The 12,581-nt window shown below is 46.5% G+C and overlaps 1 protein-coding gene across 2 annotated transcripts in view; it reads right to left on the bottom strand.

The window, feature by feature from the left end:
* Positions 1-12,581, bottom strand: part of POLR3A (RNA polymerase III subunit A) — a 59,682-nt gene that overhangs the window by 12,891 nt on the left and 34,210 nt on the right. For both annotated transcript variants that reach the window (XM_082225117.1, XM_082225118.1), the window contains 3 exons: positions 5,555-5,641; positions 4,814-4,896; positions 229-399 (listed from right to left, as the gene is read on the bottom strand). In XM_082225117.1, the coding sequence (XP_082081243.1) occupies positions 229-399; positions 4,814-4,896; positions 5,555-5,641 (341 nt within the window). The remainder of the gene's footprint in view (positions 1-228; positions 400-4,813; positions 4,897-5,554; positions 5,642-12,581) is intronic.

Here is a 12,581-nt window from a genome sequence, read left to right as displayed (position 1 = left end):
AAACTTGTTTCCTTTTCAGAAGACATTACAACAAATGTTTGTGTCATAGGCAAGAATTACTGGATAGATCAAATGTTGTAGTTACCCTGTTCCTGTCAGTTTCTGTTTATTATAGTGGCCAGACTCTGACTCCAGCTAGCAAGTTGACAGAGAGAGAGAGACCTCCCCCTGTTATAATTAAATCTGCCATTTAAATATCAAGATGAGAATAAAATCTGGCTTCAGTACCTGATGGCTTTGGAGGCATTGATGATCTCTTTGATTCTCGGCACCCCTAGCGTGATGTTCATTGAGGCAACCCCAGCAAAATGGAAAGTTTTCAGAGTCATCTGTGTGCCAGGCTCTCCGATACTCTGAGCGCACAGAGCTCCCACTGCAGAGCCAGGTTCCATCTGTGCCCTAGGTTATAAAACCAAGAAAACTTTTGTATTTATTAATTTTCACACCTACGCGTCGACTCTAGGGAGTTCCTGGCTGAGCTAGCCTCTAAGGACCAAGATCCCCATTCTCTGGATAAAAAACCCCAGAAGGTTCAGTGTGGCACTATGGAATCATAAAACCCTGGTGGAAGACAAGAAGCTGTGTCGCGGCCTAGGAGCACAGACAGCTCAAAATCTTTCCGTCACCTTTTTTTGCGTTCTGAGAATTCATCAGGCATGGGCTGCACACTTTCAACTATATATTATATAATGGTCAAACACTCTATTTTAAGAAAGTGAAAGCACAGGTGTTCAGGAGAGCCATGCATTTAATACACATTTTGTTTTTCTCCCTGGTCCTTCAGAATCGCAAAGTCCCAAGATCAGCTGCCTGAAACTGTTCCCTCATAAGCCTCATGGCATATGCCCCCTACACTCAGCAGACGGTACCACACTTCTAAAAGATAAATACCGTATTTTTCGCCCCATAAGACGCACTTTTTCTCCTCCAAAAATGAAGGGGAAATCGGGGTGCGTCTTATGGGATGAATGCCTGCAAGCCTCGCGCGCCCGGCAGGAGGTCCCACCGGATGCGCGAGGCTTGGGGCGGCAGCCTATCGCCCGAAGCACGGGGAGCCCTCCGGAGGGCTCCCCCTGCTTCGGGCGAGTGTCTGCAAGCCTCGCACACCCGGCAGGAGGTCCCACCGGGTGCGCGAGGCTTGGGGCGGCAGCCTGTCGCCCGAAGCAGGGGAAGCCCTCCGGAGGGCTTCCCCTGCTTCGGGCAGGTGAGCGCAAGGCTTGGGGCGGCAGCCAGGGCTGGGGGGGGGAAATAATTTTTTAAAATTCATTTCCCCCCCCCAAAAAAATGAGGTGCGTCCTATGGGCCGGTGCGCCTTATAGGACGAAAAATACGGTAAGCTATTGCACTGTGCTGGAAAGAACATTATCAACATCTCCTTAACCGCAACCCCCTCGTAGCTGCTGAGGTCCTCTCACAAATTCCGCAAAAACAAGTGAGAGATGAGCTTGCAGTATCTCCAAATCTGGGAGAGTTGTGTACAGCTATTAACCAAATGGAAAACAACAAAGCCAGCGGACCTGATGGGATACCTGCCAAAGTCTCCAAAGTGGGTGGAATTGAATTTACACAACAACTTCACAAGTTCATTGAAAAAATCTGGGAGAGAGAAGAGATCCCAGCAGACTTTAGGGATGCCAAAATTATCAACCTCTTTAAAAAAGGTGATAGAATGGATTGCGGAAACTATCAAGGTATCTCTTTATTAGCTGCGCCCAGCAAAATTCTTGCAAGGATCTTAGCAAACTGCCTCCTAACAATATCCAAGTCTACCCTTCCTGAATCCCAGAATGGTTTTCGGCTTTCTAGGGGGACAGTGGACATGATTTTCACTGCTCAACAGCTTCAAGAAAAATGCAGAGAGCAAAACCAGCCCCTGTATATGGCATTTTTTGATCTGACAAAGGGCTTCGACAATGTAAATCGTAATGCTCTGTGGACTGTCTTTCTGAAAATTGGCTGCCCAGATAAATCTGTGAACATCCTTCAGCTCCTCCAGCAACAATCAGGGTCTCCTATATATAATTACCCTATTCTGAAATGCCTTCAAAGGCAGACAAAATGTTTTTTTACCCTATAATAAAACATATCAACCATTTGACAGCAAATGACAATACGGAGACAGTGAACACTAGAAGCATCAAGGCTATGAACCCCATGACATGAAAAAGGTGTCTTATTATATCAACATGAGTTCATTTGGTAGATGAGATTCAATTGGTGCCCTTACCAAGGTCACTGGACCAGCCCCGATGTGAATAGCCCAATGAATATTATCAGCACTGTCGTTTTCTTGTGCACAGGCTAAGTGATCTCAGCCAAGGAGGTCAACATCAAACAATTATTTTAAATCCCATTTGTTAACCATCCTCATCTGGCAGGGCAAAGCTAAGGCTCCAAGATGCACAGAGTCACAGCAGCAATATGCTTAGCGAGAGACCTTATGCAACGAAGCAAGTAGAAGATCAGAGGACAGCTGTCACCCTTCGTTAAATCCCAGCGAAACAATCCTACGGCATATTATGGACCTTCTCTACATAAAGCAAATCAACTCACAGAGCAGTAACAGCCTCAAGACTAGTACTGTCTTCTTCCAGTATAAAAAAAGCCTCAGCCTTCTCCAAACCAATGTCAAGATTCAGGATAAAGGCAGTTCGGAAACAAAGGCAACTTCCTTTCCGCTGATGCCGAGACAGAATATTTAGATTGGTGTGTGTGTGTGTGTGTGTGTGTGTGTGTGGAATCAACCCACCCCAAAATATCCACTCCATGAGGGCTGGGAAGGGAAATTGCTTCTCCCAATAGTCCTGTTTTTTGGTGATCTTATACACAAGTCAATTCATTCGCAATTCAGTGTTTTATGTGCCCCTTTGCTGCTTCTGCAATACATTTTCAATATGATTTTAGTGCTGCTGTTCCTCATAGAAGTTGCTTTTATGTTGTTATGGGCTAAAAGCTAGCACAGACATTTAAAACAAGCATTATTCTTATACAGTATACCTCCTATTTCAAAACCTAAATGACCGAGAAACCATAGGCACAACATGCTTAAACTTAATAGTTTGCTTAGTGGGATTTATTATTAGTTAATGCAGCAGCCGTCCATAGTTGGAGAACTTGAGGCCCAGGATAATTTCAGATCTCCTTCCGTTTCGTAATCTGGAGCCTTCCGAGTTTGCTACCACCTGGTGGAAGGCAATCAGCGCATCCAAAGGCAAGACTATTTATAGCGTTTCACTGCAATGCAGAGATGGGGAAACTGAGGCCCTCCAGATGTTAATGGACTTCAACTCCGATTAACACTGCCAATGATCAGGGATTATTGGAGCTGCATTGCAGCAGCACCTAGAGCAGGCATCCCCAAACTCGGCCCTCCAGATGTTTGGGACTACAACTCCCATCATCCCTAGCTAACAGGACCAGTGGTCAGGGATGATGGGAATTGTAGTCCTAAAACATCTGGAGGGCCGAGTTTGGGGATGCCTGATCTAGAGGGCAGCAGGACCACCATCTCTGCAATTGTTGTGTTTCATAATTACTGTTCAATCCAATTCAAGCATCCAATGTAATAACATTTGTTTAAATATATACTGTAATAATAATAAATTTGAATGTCATCCAGGAAATGTCCTGCTATATAATACCCTTAGTTTCAGTAGTAGTATTACTGGGAAATCTCAGGTGCTTGCATTTATATTTTGTTTGACTGCAAGGACTAAAATGTGTGCTTCTTACTACTGGAGAAATCATAAGTACAAAAAATTACGGCGGGTGGGTGGGGTGAAGGTGGATTCACCTAACGCAGCGGTTCTCAAACTTTTTTTCTCTGGGATGCACTTTCAGAGGAAAAAACTGCCCAATTTTTTTACTGGTAAGAAATACATTGGGAAACAAAACAAAACAACTCCCAGCAATGCTTGATTTGTAATACAGGACACAACTACTTTACAATATGATCACAGGGCATCCGGAAAATAGAAATCATTGTGGCTCCACAAGAACATGAATTATGCCCAAAATATAATACTGATTGAATCTTGCGTGAGGGCTTCTGCAATGGGGCTTCCCCCTTCCACTCCCCCCCCCATGGCTCTGGGGGTTGGGAGAAACCCCAGAACAATGTAATTGTGGGTGGGGGGTGGGGAGGAAAGGGATGATCCTTTAGTCTGGGAAGCTGCAATGCTTTTTAGGTTTGGGGAAATACAGTGGTACCTTGGGTTACATACGCTTCAGGTTACAGACTCTGCTAACCCAGAAATAGTGCTTCAGATTAAGAACTTTGCTTCACGATGAGAACAGAAATCGTGCTCCAGTAGCGCGGCAGCAGCAGGAGCAGGAGGCCCCATTAGTTAAAGTGGTGCTTCAGGTTAAGAACAGTTTCAGGTTAAGTACGGACCTCCGGAATGAATTAAGTACTTAACCTGAGGTACCACTGTAGTAAGTATGCAAGGAATTTAACTATGTATCAGGGGAGATGGGCAACTTTACAATCAATCTGAGGGAAGCTGGTCATTGCCATACTAGCATGAATCATGTAACAATTGCAGATTCATTACTACTTTTCTTTTTAGCTATATTGACACTGAGACAAACATCTGAGGGAGAAACTGAACTTTGGCTAAAACTTGCCTCCCGCTTCAGACCTCCTAAGTTCTGCCCAAGAGGAGAATACTTTCTATCAGTTTCTCACCGACTTATCAGTTTCTCACTCACTTTCTACCAGTTTCTCACCGACTTATAATCAGATTTGGCTAAATCTGTTCAAATGACATTCACTCCTACCCGGGGGGGGGGGGGGGGAGGGAATTATCCATACCTCATATACTTCTCTCTACAGGTCTCGAGAAACTTCTCCAGCTGGGTTGGAGTAATCCGGTCCAATTGGTACAAAACATACGGCTGAAGCAATAAAGAGCCAGAACAGTTAGGAATTGAATTCAATAGACAGGGCATGTATTATGCATTCCCCTAGTGCACAATATGAAAACACAGAGGAAAAAACCAACAGTGACATTCACTTCTGTTCCCCCCTTCCCTGCAGTAAGCGAGATAATAAGTTATGGAATATGTTTAAGCCGCAGCTGTTATTCAGTACATATATCTAGAATCATTGGAGGTTAAACTTTAAGGGTTGGGTTTTTGTGCAACACTTTGTCCAGCAACACTTTGTCCAGCATTATGAAATGACAGTGGGAATGGGCAGCTCTGGCAGAGATACCAGGTACAGTGGTACCTCGGGTTACATACGCTTCAGGTTACAGACTCTGCTAACCCAGGAATAGTACCTCGGGTTAAGAACTTTGCTTCAGGATGAGAACAGAAATGGTGCTCCGGCGGCGCGACAGCAGCAGGAGGCCCCATTAGATAAAGTGGTGCTTCAGGTTAAGAACAGTTTCAGGTTAAGAACGGACCTCCAGAACAAATTAAGTACGTAACCAGAGGTACCACTGTATGGGAATTAAGGGTGTATTACACAAGCTTACATGCAAAAAATAGTGCCCCTATCTTCATCTGTTAAAGGGTATGGAATTAGCACACAACCCACAAGCAACGTTACCTCTGTTGTGCCGTTGTCATTAATGCCATACTTGTCCCTGGTTTTCTTGATCTTCTCGGACATAGCTTTGATGAATTTTTTAATTTCCTGCAACAACAGCAAAAAATAAAATAAAATGCACGTTTTAAGGCTTCTCCGCCTTATATTCTGCAGCCCGGCTGATATGGAGACTCTTAGCTTATAAACATCTGGCAGTATTTTGCATTAGTAAGAAAGCCGTAAAGCATAAAGGGGACTCAAAAATGCATTTCATGCCACAACTGCACACTTCAAGTTGCTTTTGGAAAGCAGTTGAAATAGCTACCTGCCAAGGAGCAATAAAGTGATTACAGATGTTCTCTCTGCTAGAATCTTGGGAACTTTTCTGACTATATACATCTCACAAAGCTGAGAGAGGCAGGGAAAGAAGGAGGAGGAGATTCTGGAATATTTCTCTTATGCCAAGATTTCTCTAACATACAGAGACCTGGGAACCTGTATTAACAGAATGCAAAAAGCAGATGCACAAAATTCAGTGGGACTGGCGGAGGGGGAGGACACCAGAAAGGAGCAAGAGATAAGAAGGTGTGTTTGGAGGAGCTTCTCTAACCTGACTGAACCCCAAGATCGTCCTTTGAGGCTCTTCTCTCTTTGCCACCTACATAAAGGGTCCAAAGAACAGGCTTTTTCTGTAGTAGCTCCCGGTGTATCGCATGCTCTCCCCAGGGAGACCTGCTTGGTGCCAACTCTGTCGCTATTTTGGTGCCAGGTAACAACCTTTCTGATTTTCTGGGCATTTGGGTTGCACCAATGACTAGATATTTTGCTCTAATTATGTTGTTACCATGTTTAGAGGCAGTAGTCAACGTATGTGTCCTGTCGGCGCAAGGATTTCAGATTGCACAAAGGGACTTTCCCCACACATCTCCCTGCACCCCACAACCTTGCACCCTCCCCAAATCTGCTCCATAGAGCCAGGGGAATCCCATAACAAGCTGGGGGAAGAGAGAGTGGACGTTTCGTTGTGCAAGCAGAAATCCTTGAGCTGATGGAATGTTCACTAGTCTTGCTTTGGATACAACTGTGTGTATTTTCCACTGCATCCCTGTATGTTACTCCTTTAAAATGCTTCAGGATTGTCCACTGTGGGAAGTAATGCATGAATTTAATAAACTAACTACGAGAACTCAGGAACATCCTGATTTGGGCCAGGCAATATTCATTTGGCTGCTAGCTTAAGATAGAATTGAAAGGGGAAGGGGGGGGGAATCATGGTTTTTAAGAGCATCAGTGGCTTCTAGCAAGACTTTCTATATGCAGCCTCCAAATTCAGAGGTGGTATGTCAGTGAATAAGTGCTGATGAGGGGTAATAGGATTGGCCTGTTGCCTTCATGCTCTGCTTGGGGGCTTCCTGGAGGCAGTGGATTAAATCACAGTGGGAAGCAGGACACAGGACAACATGGACCTCCAGTCTGAAGCTCTGATGCTTTTTTAGCCAATGTGGGTTATGAAATTGTGTCTTTTTTTTTTTTAAGGGCCAGTTCTCTCTCAGCTTATCATTACATTAATGATCCCTGCTAATATACAGGACTGGTTAGTGTTACAAAATGAACATTAAAACATGTACTCCATTATTTATGTACTCCCCCATTCCGCCATTAATTGTATAAAGCACTTTGCATGCATTTTCAATCTAACCACCACCCTGTTGTAAGGCAGACTACCCCAGAAAGTCTTCCGTCAACAGGATACTAAATGATTGTCTTTGAAAAGGCACTACCAAAGCCAGTGAAAGTCACAGTGAAATGCGTTCTTTTGCACCGAGTTATTTTCTGAGCTAACAGACAAGTAGCAGTGCAACAGAGCAAGATCCGAAGAGGGTCAAAATACATTTCAGCAGTTAGGCTGCAATCCAGAGGGCTGCGAAAAGAGAGTTTACAGTGTCTGCTATGCCAAAGTAGTACTCAAGTTCAAGGGAGCATGTGCATATTGTGCTTTGCCCGTAATGGCAGTGGCAACCCCAGGCACTTGTAGAAACCAAGTTTCGGAGTTCTTGCAAAAGACAGCCATTCCACGAAGAAGAAAAAAGCAGGCTTTCCCTGGCTCATTATTGTTTCAATATACCTTGTCAACAACCAGGAATGTTTCCCATAGGACAAAACGTTGACCTCTGCTACAATGGAGAATGTCCTCAGATTTCAATGTCAGACCCATAAGTTCACTCAATTACCGTATTTTTCGCTCTATAGGACACACCCGACCATAGGATGCACCTTGTTTTAGAGGGGGAGAACAAGAAAAAAAAATATCCCCCTCTCTGCGCAGCGCCCCTTCAGCGAAGCGGCAGGAGAAACGGAGCCCCTTCCATTTCTCCTCCTGCTTAGCTGAAGGGGCACTGTGCCTTAGCTGAAGGGGCACCTACCCTTCAGCGAAAGGAACCCGAAGCCTCCGGAGTGCAGTGGGAGCTCCGGCTGCACTCCGGAGGCTTCAGGCGGCTATCTTTGAAGCCTGGAGAGCGAGAGGGGTTGGTGCACACTGACCCCTCTCGCTCTCCAGGCTTCAGTGAAGGCAACCTGAAGCCTCCGGAGCGCGGTGGGAGTTCCCGCTGCGCTCCGGAGGCTTGGGGTTCCTTTCGCTGAAGCCAGGAGAGTCTTGCTCTCCAGGCTTCAGTGAAAGGAACCTGAAGCCTCCGGAGCGCAGCGGGAGCGCTCCCACTGCGCTTCGGAGGCTTGGCGTTGCTATCACTGAAGCCAAGGAGCCTGCATTCGCTCCATAAGACGCACACACATTTCCCCTTAATTTTTGGAGGGGAAAATGTGCGTCTTATAGAGCGAAAAATATGGTACATATTCAAAAAGTAGAGGAGCAAGTATAACTGCTGCATCTACTGTAGTTTCAGAAAATGTACCGTAATTTTCACTCCAAAACATGCACTTTTTTGCTCCTAGAAAGTGAGGGAAAATGCCTGTGCGTGTTATGGAGCGAATGCACTCGACCGGAGCCATGGCTGCAGTCAGTCAAGCAAAGCGGGAGCCGCTTGCAGGGCTTCTGTCCCGCTTTGCGCGGCTCTAGCTTTGCTTGCTTTACAGCCAGGAGGAGGGGGAGGAGCTGGGGAGGAGGGAGGGAAGGAGAGCCATGGCAGCAAAGCGGGCAGCAGCCGCTTACATGGGAAGAGGGACAGACGGGAGCCATAGCGAGCTGGAAAAAGCGCCTCGTAGCCAGCAACAGCTGCTGCAGCCTCAGCTAGCAAAGGTCCGTGCGCTCTCTAAACGGAGCAATGAGGCTGCAGAGGGACGGCAGGGCACAGGAGGGCTCTGAGCCACGAGCGCAGTGAAAACCAGTAAAAAAGTTTTTTAAAAGGCTGCTGGGGACAGGAGGGCACGAGATGAGGGAGAGGGGGAAATTACGATTCTCCCAGCGTCTCAGCTGATCCGCTGAGCAGGATTTGGGTTGCAGGGGATTCGCCATTAGCTGCTTAAAGCAGAAAAGAGGGAGAGAAGGAGCAAAGCGGGAGAGGAAAGGAGCTGCTTACACTGCTGTAAGTGGCTGCTGTCCGGTTGGCTCCTTTAAAGCAACAGTGCTCTTTCCCTCCCCCCTCAGCTCGCCGAAAAGCTCCTTTTCCACACACCCCATGCGTGTTCCTTCCCCCCATAGACCCCTCGCCTGCATTATTAGCCGCATCCTTCTCCACACACCCCATGTGGTTACAAAGCATGGCTCCACATGGATCCTCAGGATTTTTGCATTGGGCTACCCCAAACTCACCGTCAGATCACATGTCTGTGGCCACAGCATGAACCACAAAAATCATACATCCACTGTTTCGTTTAGAATATTTTTTTCTTGTTTTCACCCTCTAAAAACTACGTGCGTGTTATGGTAAGGTGCGTGTTATAGAGCAAAAAATACGGTAATTTAAAGTTAGCCTAGCAACAGTGGAGACTTAGAAATGCCCCCCACTGACTGACACGATAAGGCCATCACCACTCGGTTCCCTCAGCAACTGCTGAGAATAGTTTGCAGCTATTCTATTGGGGTTTCACTCTCTTGTCTGGGTTTTTTTTTTGGTACCTCTGCTGTCACCTGTTGTGAAGAAACTACATTTTTGATGAGGTAGTTTAAATAGAGCCAGTGTGGTGTAGTGGTTAAGAGCGGTAGTAATCTGGGGAGCCGGGTTCGCGTCTCCGCTCCCCCACATGCAGCTGCTGGGTGACCTTGGGCCAGTCACACTTCTCTGAAGTCTCTCAGCCCCACTCACCTCACAGAGTGTTTGTTGTGGGGGAGGAAGGGAAAGGAGAATGTTAGCCGCTTTGAGACTCCTTAAAGGTAAAGGTAAAGGTACCCCTGCCCGAACGGGCCAGTCTTGACAGACTCTGGGGTTTGTGCGCCCATCTCACATCTAGAGGCCGGGGGCCAGCGCTGTCCAGAGACACTTCCGGGTCACGTGGCCAGCGTGACAACGCTGCTCTGGCGAGCCAGAGCCACACACGGAACGCCGTTTACCTTCCCGCTGGTAAGCGGTACCTATTTATCTACTTGCCCCCGGGGGTGCTTTCGAACTGCTAGGTTGGCAGGCGCTGGGACCGAGCAGCGGGAGCGCACCCCGCCGCGGGGATTCGAACCGCCGACCTTTCGATCGGCAAGCCCTAGGCGCTGAGGCTTTAGCCCACAGCGCCACCCACTTAACCCTTGAGACTCCTTAAAGGGGGTGAAAGGCGGGATATCAAATCCAAACTCTCTAAATGCAAGAATACTGTGATAATAGGGACACACACAAAGTATGAAAATTCTAAATGCACAAAGAGGGGGAAAACACCAGCCATTTACTCTTGGCTAGAAAGGTAAACATTATATGCGAGTTCAGCTGACAGTCTGCCAAGTGGCAGTTAGAACTGTCAGTGTTGCTAAGGGGCGGTAACTATGTAAAATGTGAGGTTTCAATTAATCACTGCACCTCAACCTTTATGCATCAGGCAGGAGCATCCAAAATAAGTCTGTTTATGATTGGTCCCTTTGTGAAAATTCCTTCCCAACAACGGTCCACAGTTATAGGCCAATGAGCATTCAGAATTTCAGTGTGAATACATGGGTTGGAGAGTTCTAGCTGGTGTGGAATGTGGAAGCAGATTCAGCACTCGGGGGGATGGGACCTGTTGCGTTTTGCCGCCTGAGGCAAAACGGGATGGTGGTGTCCCACTGCCGAAGCGCCCCTCACCTGGCTTGTGTGGTGGCACCTGTGAAGCAGCGATGGGTTGCAGTGAGATCTCACGGAGCACACGAGATCTCCTGAGATTTCGGCGATGTTTCGCCGGAATCAGCTTCTCCACTGGTGGCCGAGGTGGGCACCACCTCTTGGGATTCTGATGCCCAAGGCAGCTGCTTCAGCCTGCCTCATGGGCGGGCCGGCCCTGCCACACTCTTTGGGGGGTTCAGTTGTGGAAGCTGAGTCAAGAAGTGACTCTGAAGGAGGAAGAGGAAGCCTGGAGAGAGAGAGCCTGAGAGAAATAGCAGCAACAGTTGGGGAGGAGGAAGAGTGAGAAGCTCATGCCAGAGCTGAAATCACTGGAGGCAGAAGCTAAGGAGGTCCAAAAGAGAGAAGAAACCTCCAGCATCAGCCTTCGGGAGGGCTCAAGCAAGCAACTGGCAAATTCCTGACCAGAGAGAAGACTTCCAGTGAAGTCCTCTGAATAAACTTGTGAGCTAACTGAGGTGGAGATAAGCAGGTAATTGGTTAATGGTTTCATGTAAGGATTAGAACAAGTTCATGGGAATCTTCTTAAAGCAACGCTAACACTGTTACAGTTAATGTACTATTTTCTCCAATTGGTAGTGATATCTGATAGTATAATACTTTGCTGCCTACCAATAAGCAAATCCATTATATTATGTTGTAAATAAGCATTAATGAATTCTCTTTAATTCTCAAACATGAAATTCTTGAGCTGTCTGTCCCATACATATACCCAACAACAGTGTGTGAGGGATTTTTTTTAAAAACTGAGTAAGGTATTGCGTGGAAACAATGATGGAAGCAGAACTCAAAATAAAAAGAGCAGGCTCCCTTAATATAAGGTATATGTGGTGAGGATTCATCAGGGACCCTTACATGTACAGACTATTTGAATAATTTTAAAAATAAAACAACATGAATACAGTGGTACCTCAGGTTACATACGCTTCAGGTTACATACACTTCAGGTTACAGACTCCGCTAACCGAGAAATAGTGCTTCAGGTTAAGAACTTTGCTTCAGGATGAGAACAGAAATCGGGCTCCGGCAGGGCGGCAGCAGCAGGAGGCCCCATTAGTTAAAGTGGTTCTTCAGGTTAAGAACAGTTTCAGGTTAAGTACGGACCTCCGGAACGAATTAAGTACTTAACCTGAGGCACCACTGTACAACATTATATACAGCAGAGGCATTGAAGGGACAGACTGGATTGCTGCAACACATTCTATGTGTGGCTTCACTTGCGCTTGATCCAGGAGCTAGTGCAGAATGCTGCAGTACGGTTGCTAACACGAATGAGGACTTGTCAACGTAGAACATCTGCGCTGGTTGCTGATTTAGTACCGGGCAGAGTTCAAGGTGTTACTATTAGCATATAAAGCCCTTAACCACTTGGGAAGAGTTTATCTCCGAGATCACCTGAGCACCCACATATGTCTACTTGACCACTCTGATCAGCAGAATTGGCACCACCTACAAGTAAGCGCCCCAGAATACCTGTTCTGCAAGTGTAAGAACTCGATGGTTTAGTGTGGCAACACCTATGCTTTGAAACTTGAACTTGAACCTAGTGAGATCAAGCAGGCACTGTGCTCTTTTTGGTGCCTGCTAAAAACATTCTTTGTAAGACAAGCCTACCCAGTTACTTAAGAGTTTTGTTTTAATCTATTGTTGCTTAACTTTCTGTCTGTTTTACATTATTGTTGTAAACCAGGCTTCCTCAACCTTGGCCCTCCAGATGTTGTTGGCCCATGATCCCTAGCTAGCAGGACCAGTGGTCAGGGATGATGGTAATTGTAGTCTCAAAACATCTGGAGGGC

The sequence above is a fragment of the Podarcis vaucheri genome (assembly GCF_965113315.1).
Source record: "Podarcis vaucheri genome assembly, chromosome: 5".
NCBI lineage: Eukaryota > Metazoa > Chordata > Lepidosauria > Squamata > Lacertidae > Podarcis > Podarcis vaucheri.
This window is presented reverse-complemented; position numbering and strand designations above follow the sequence as displayed.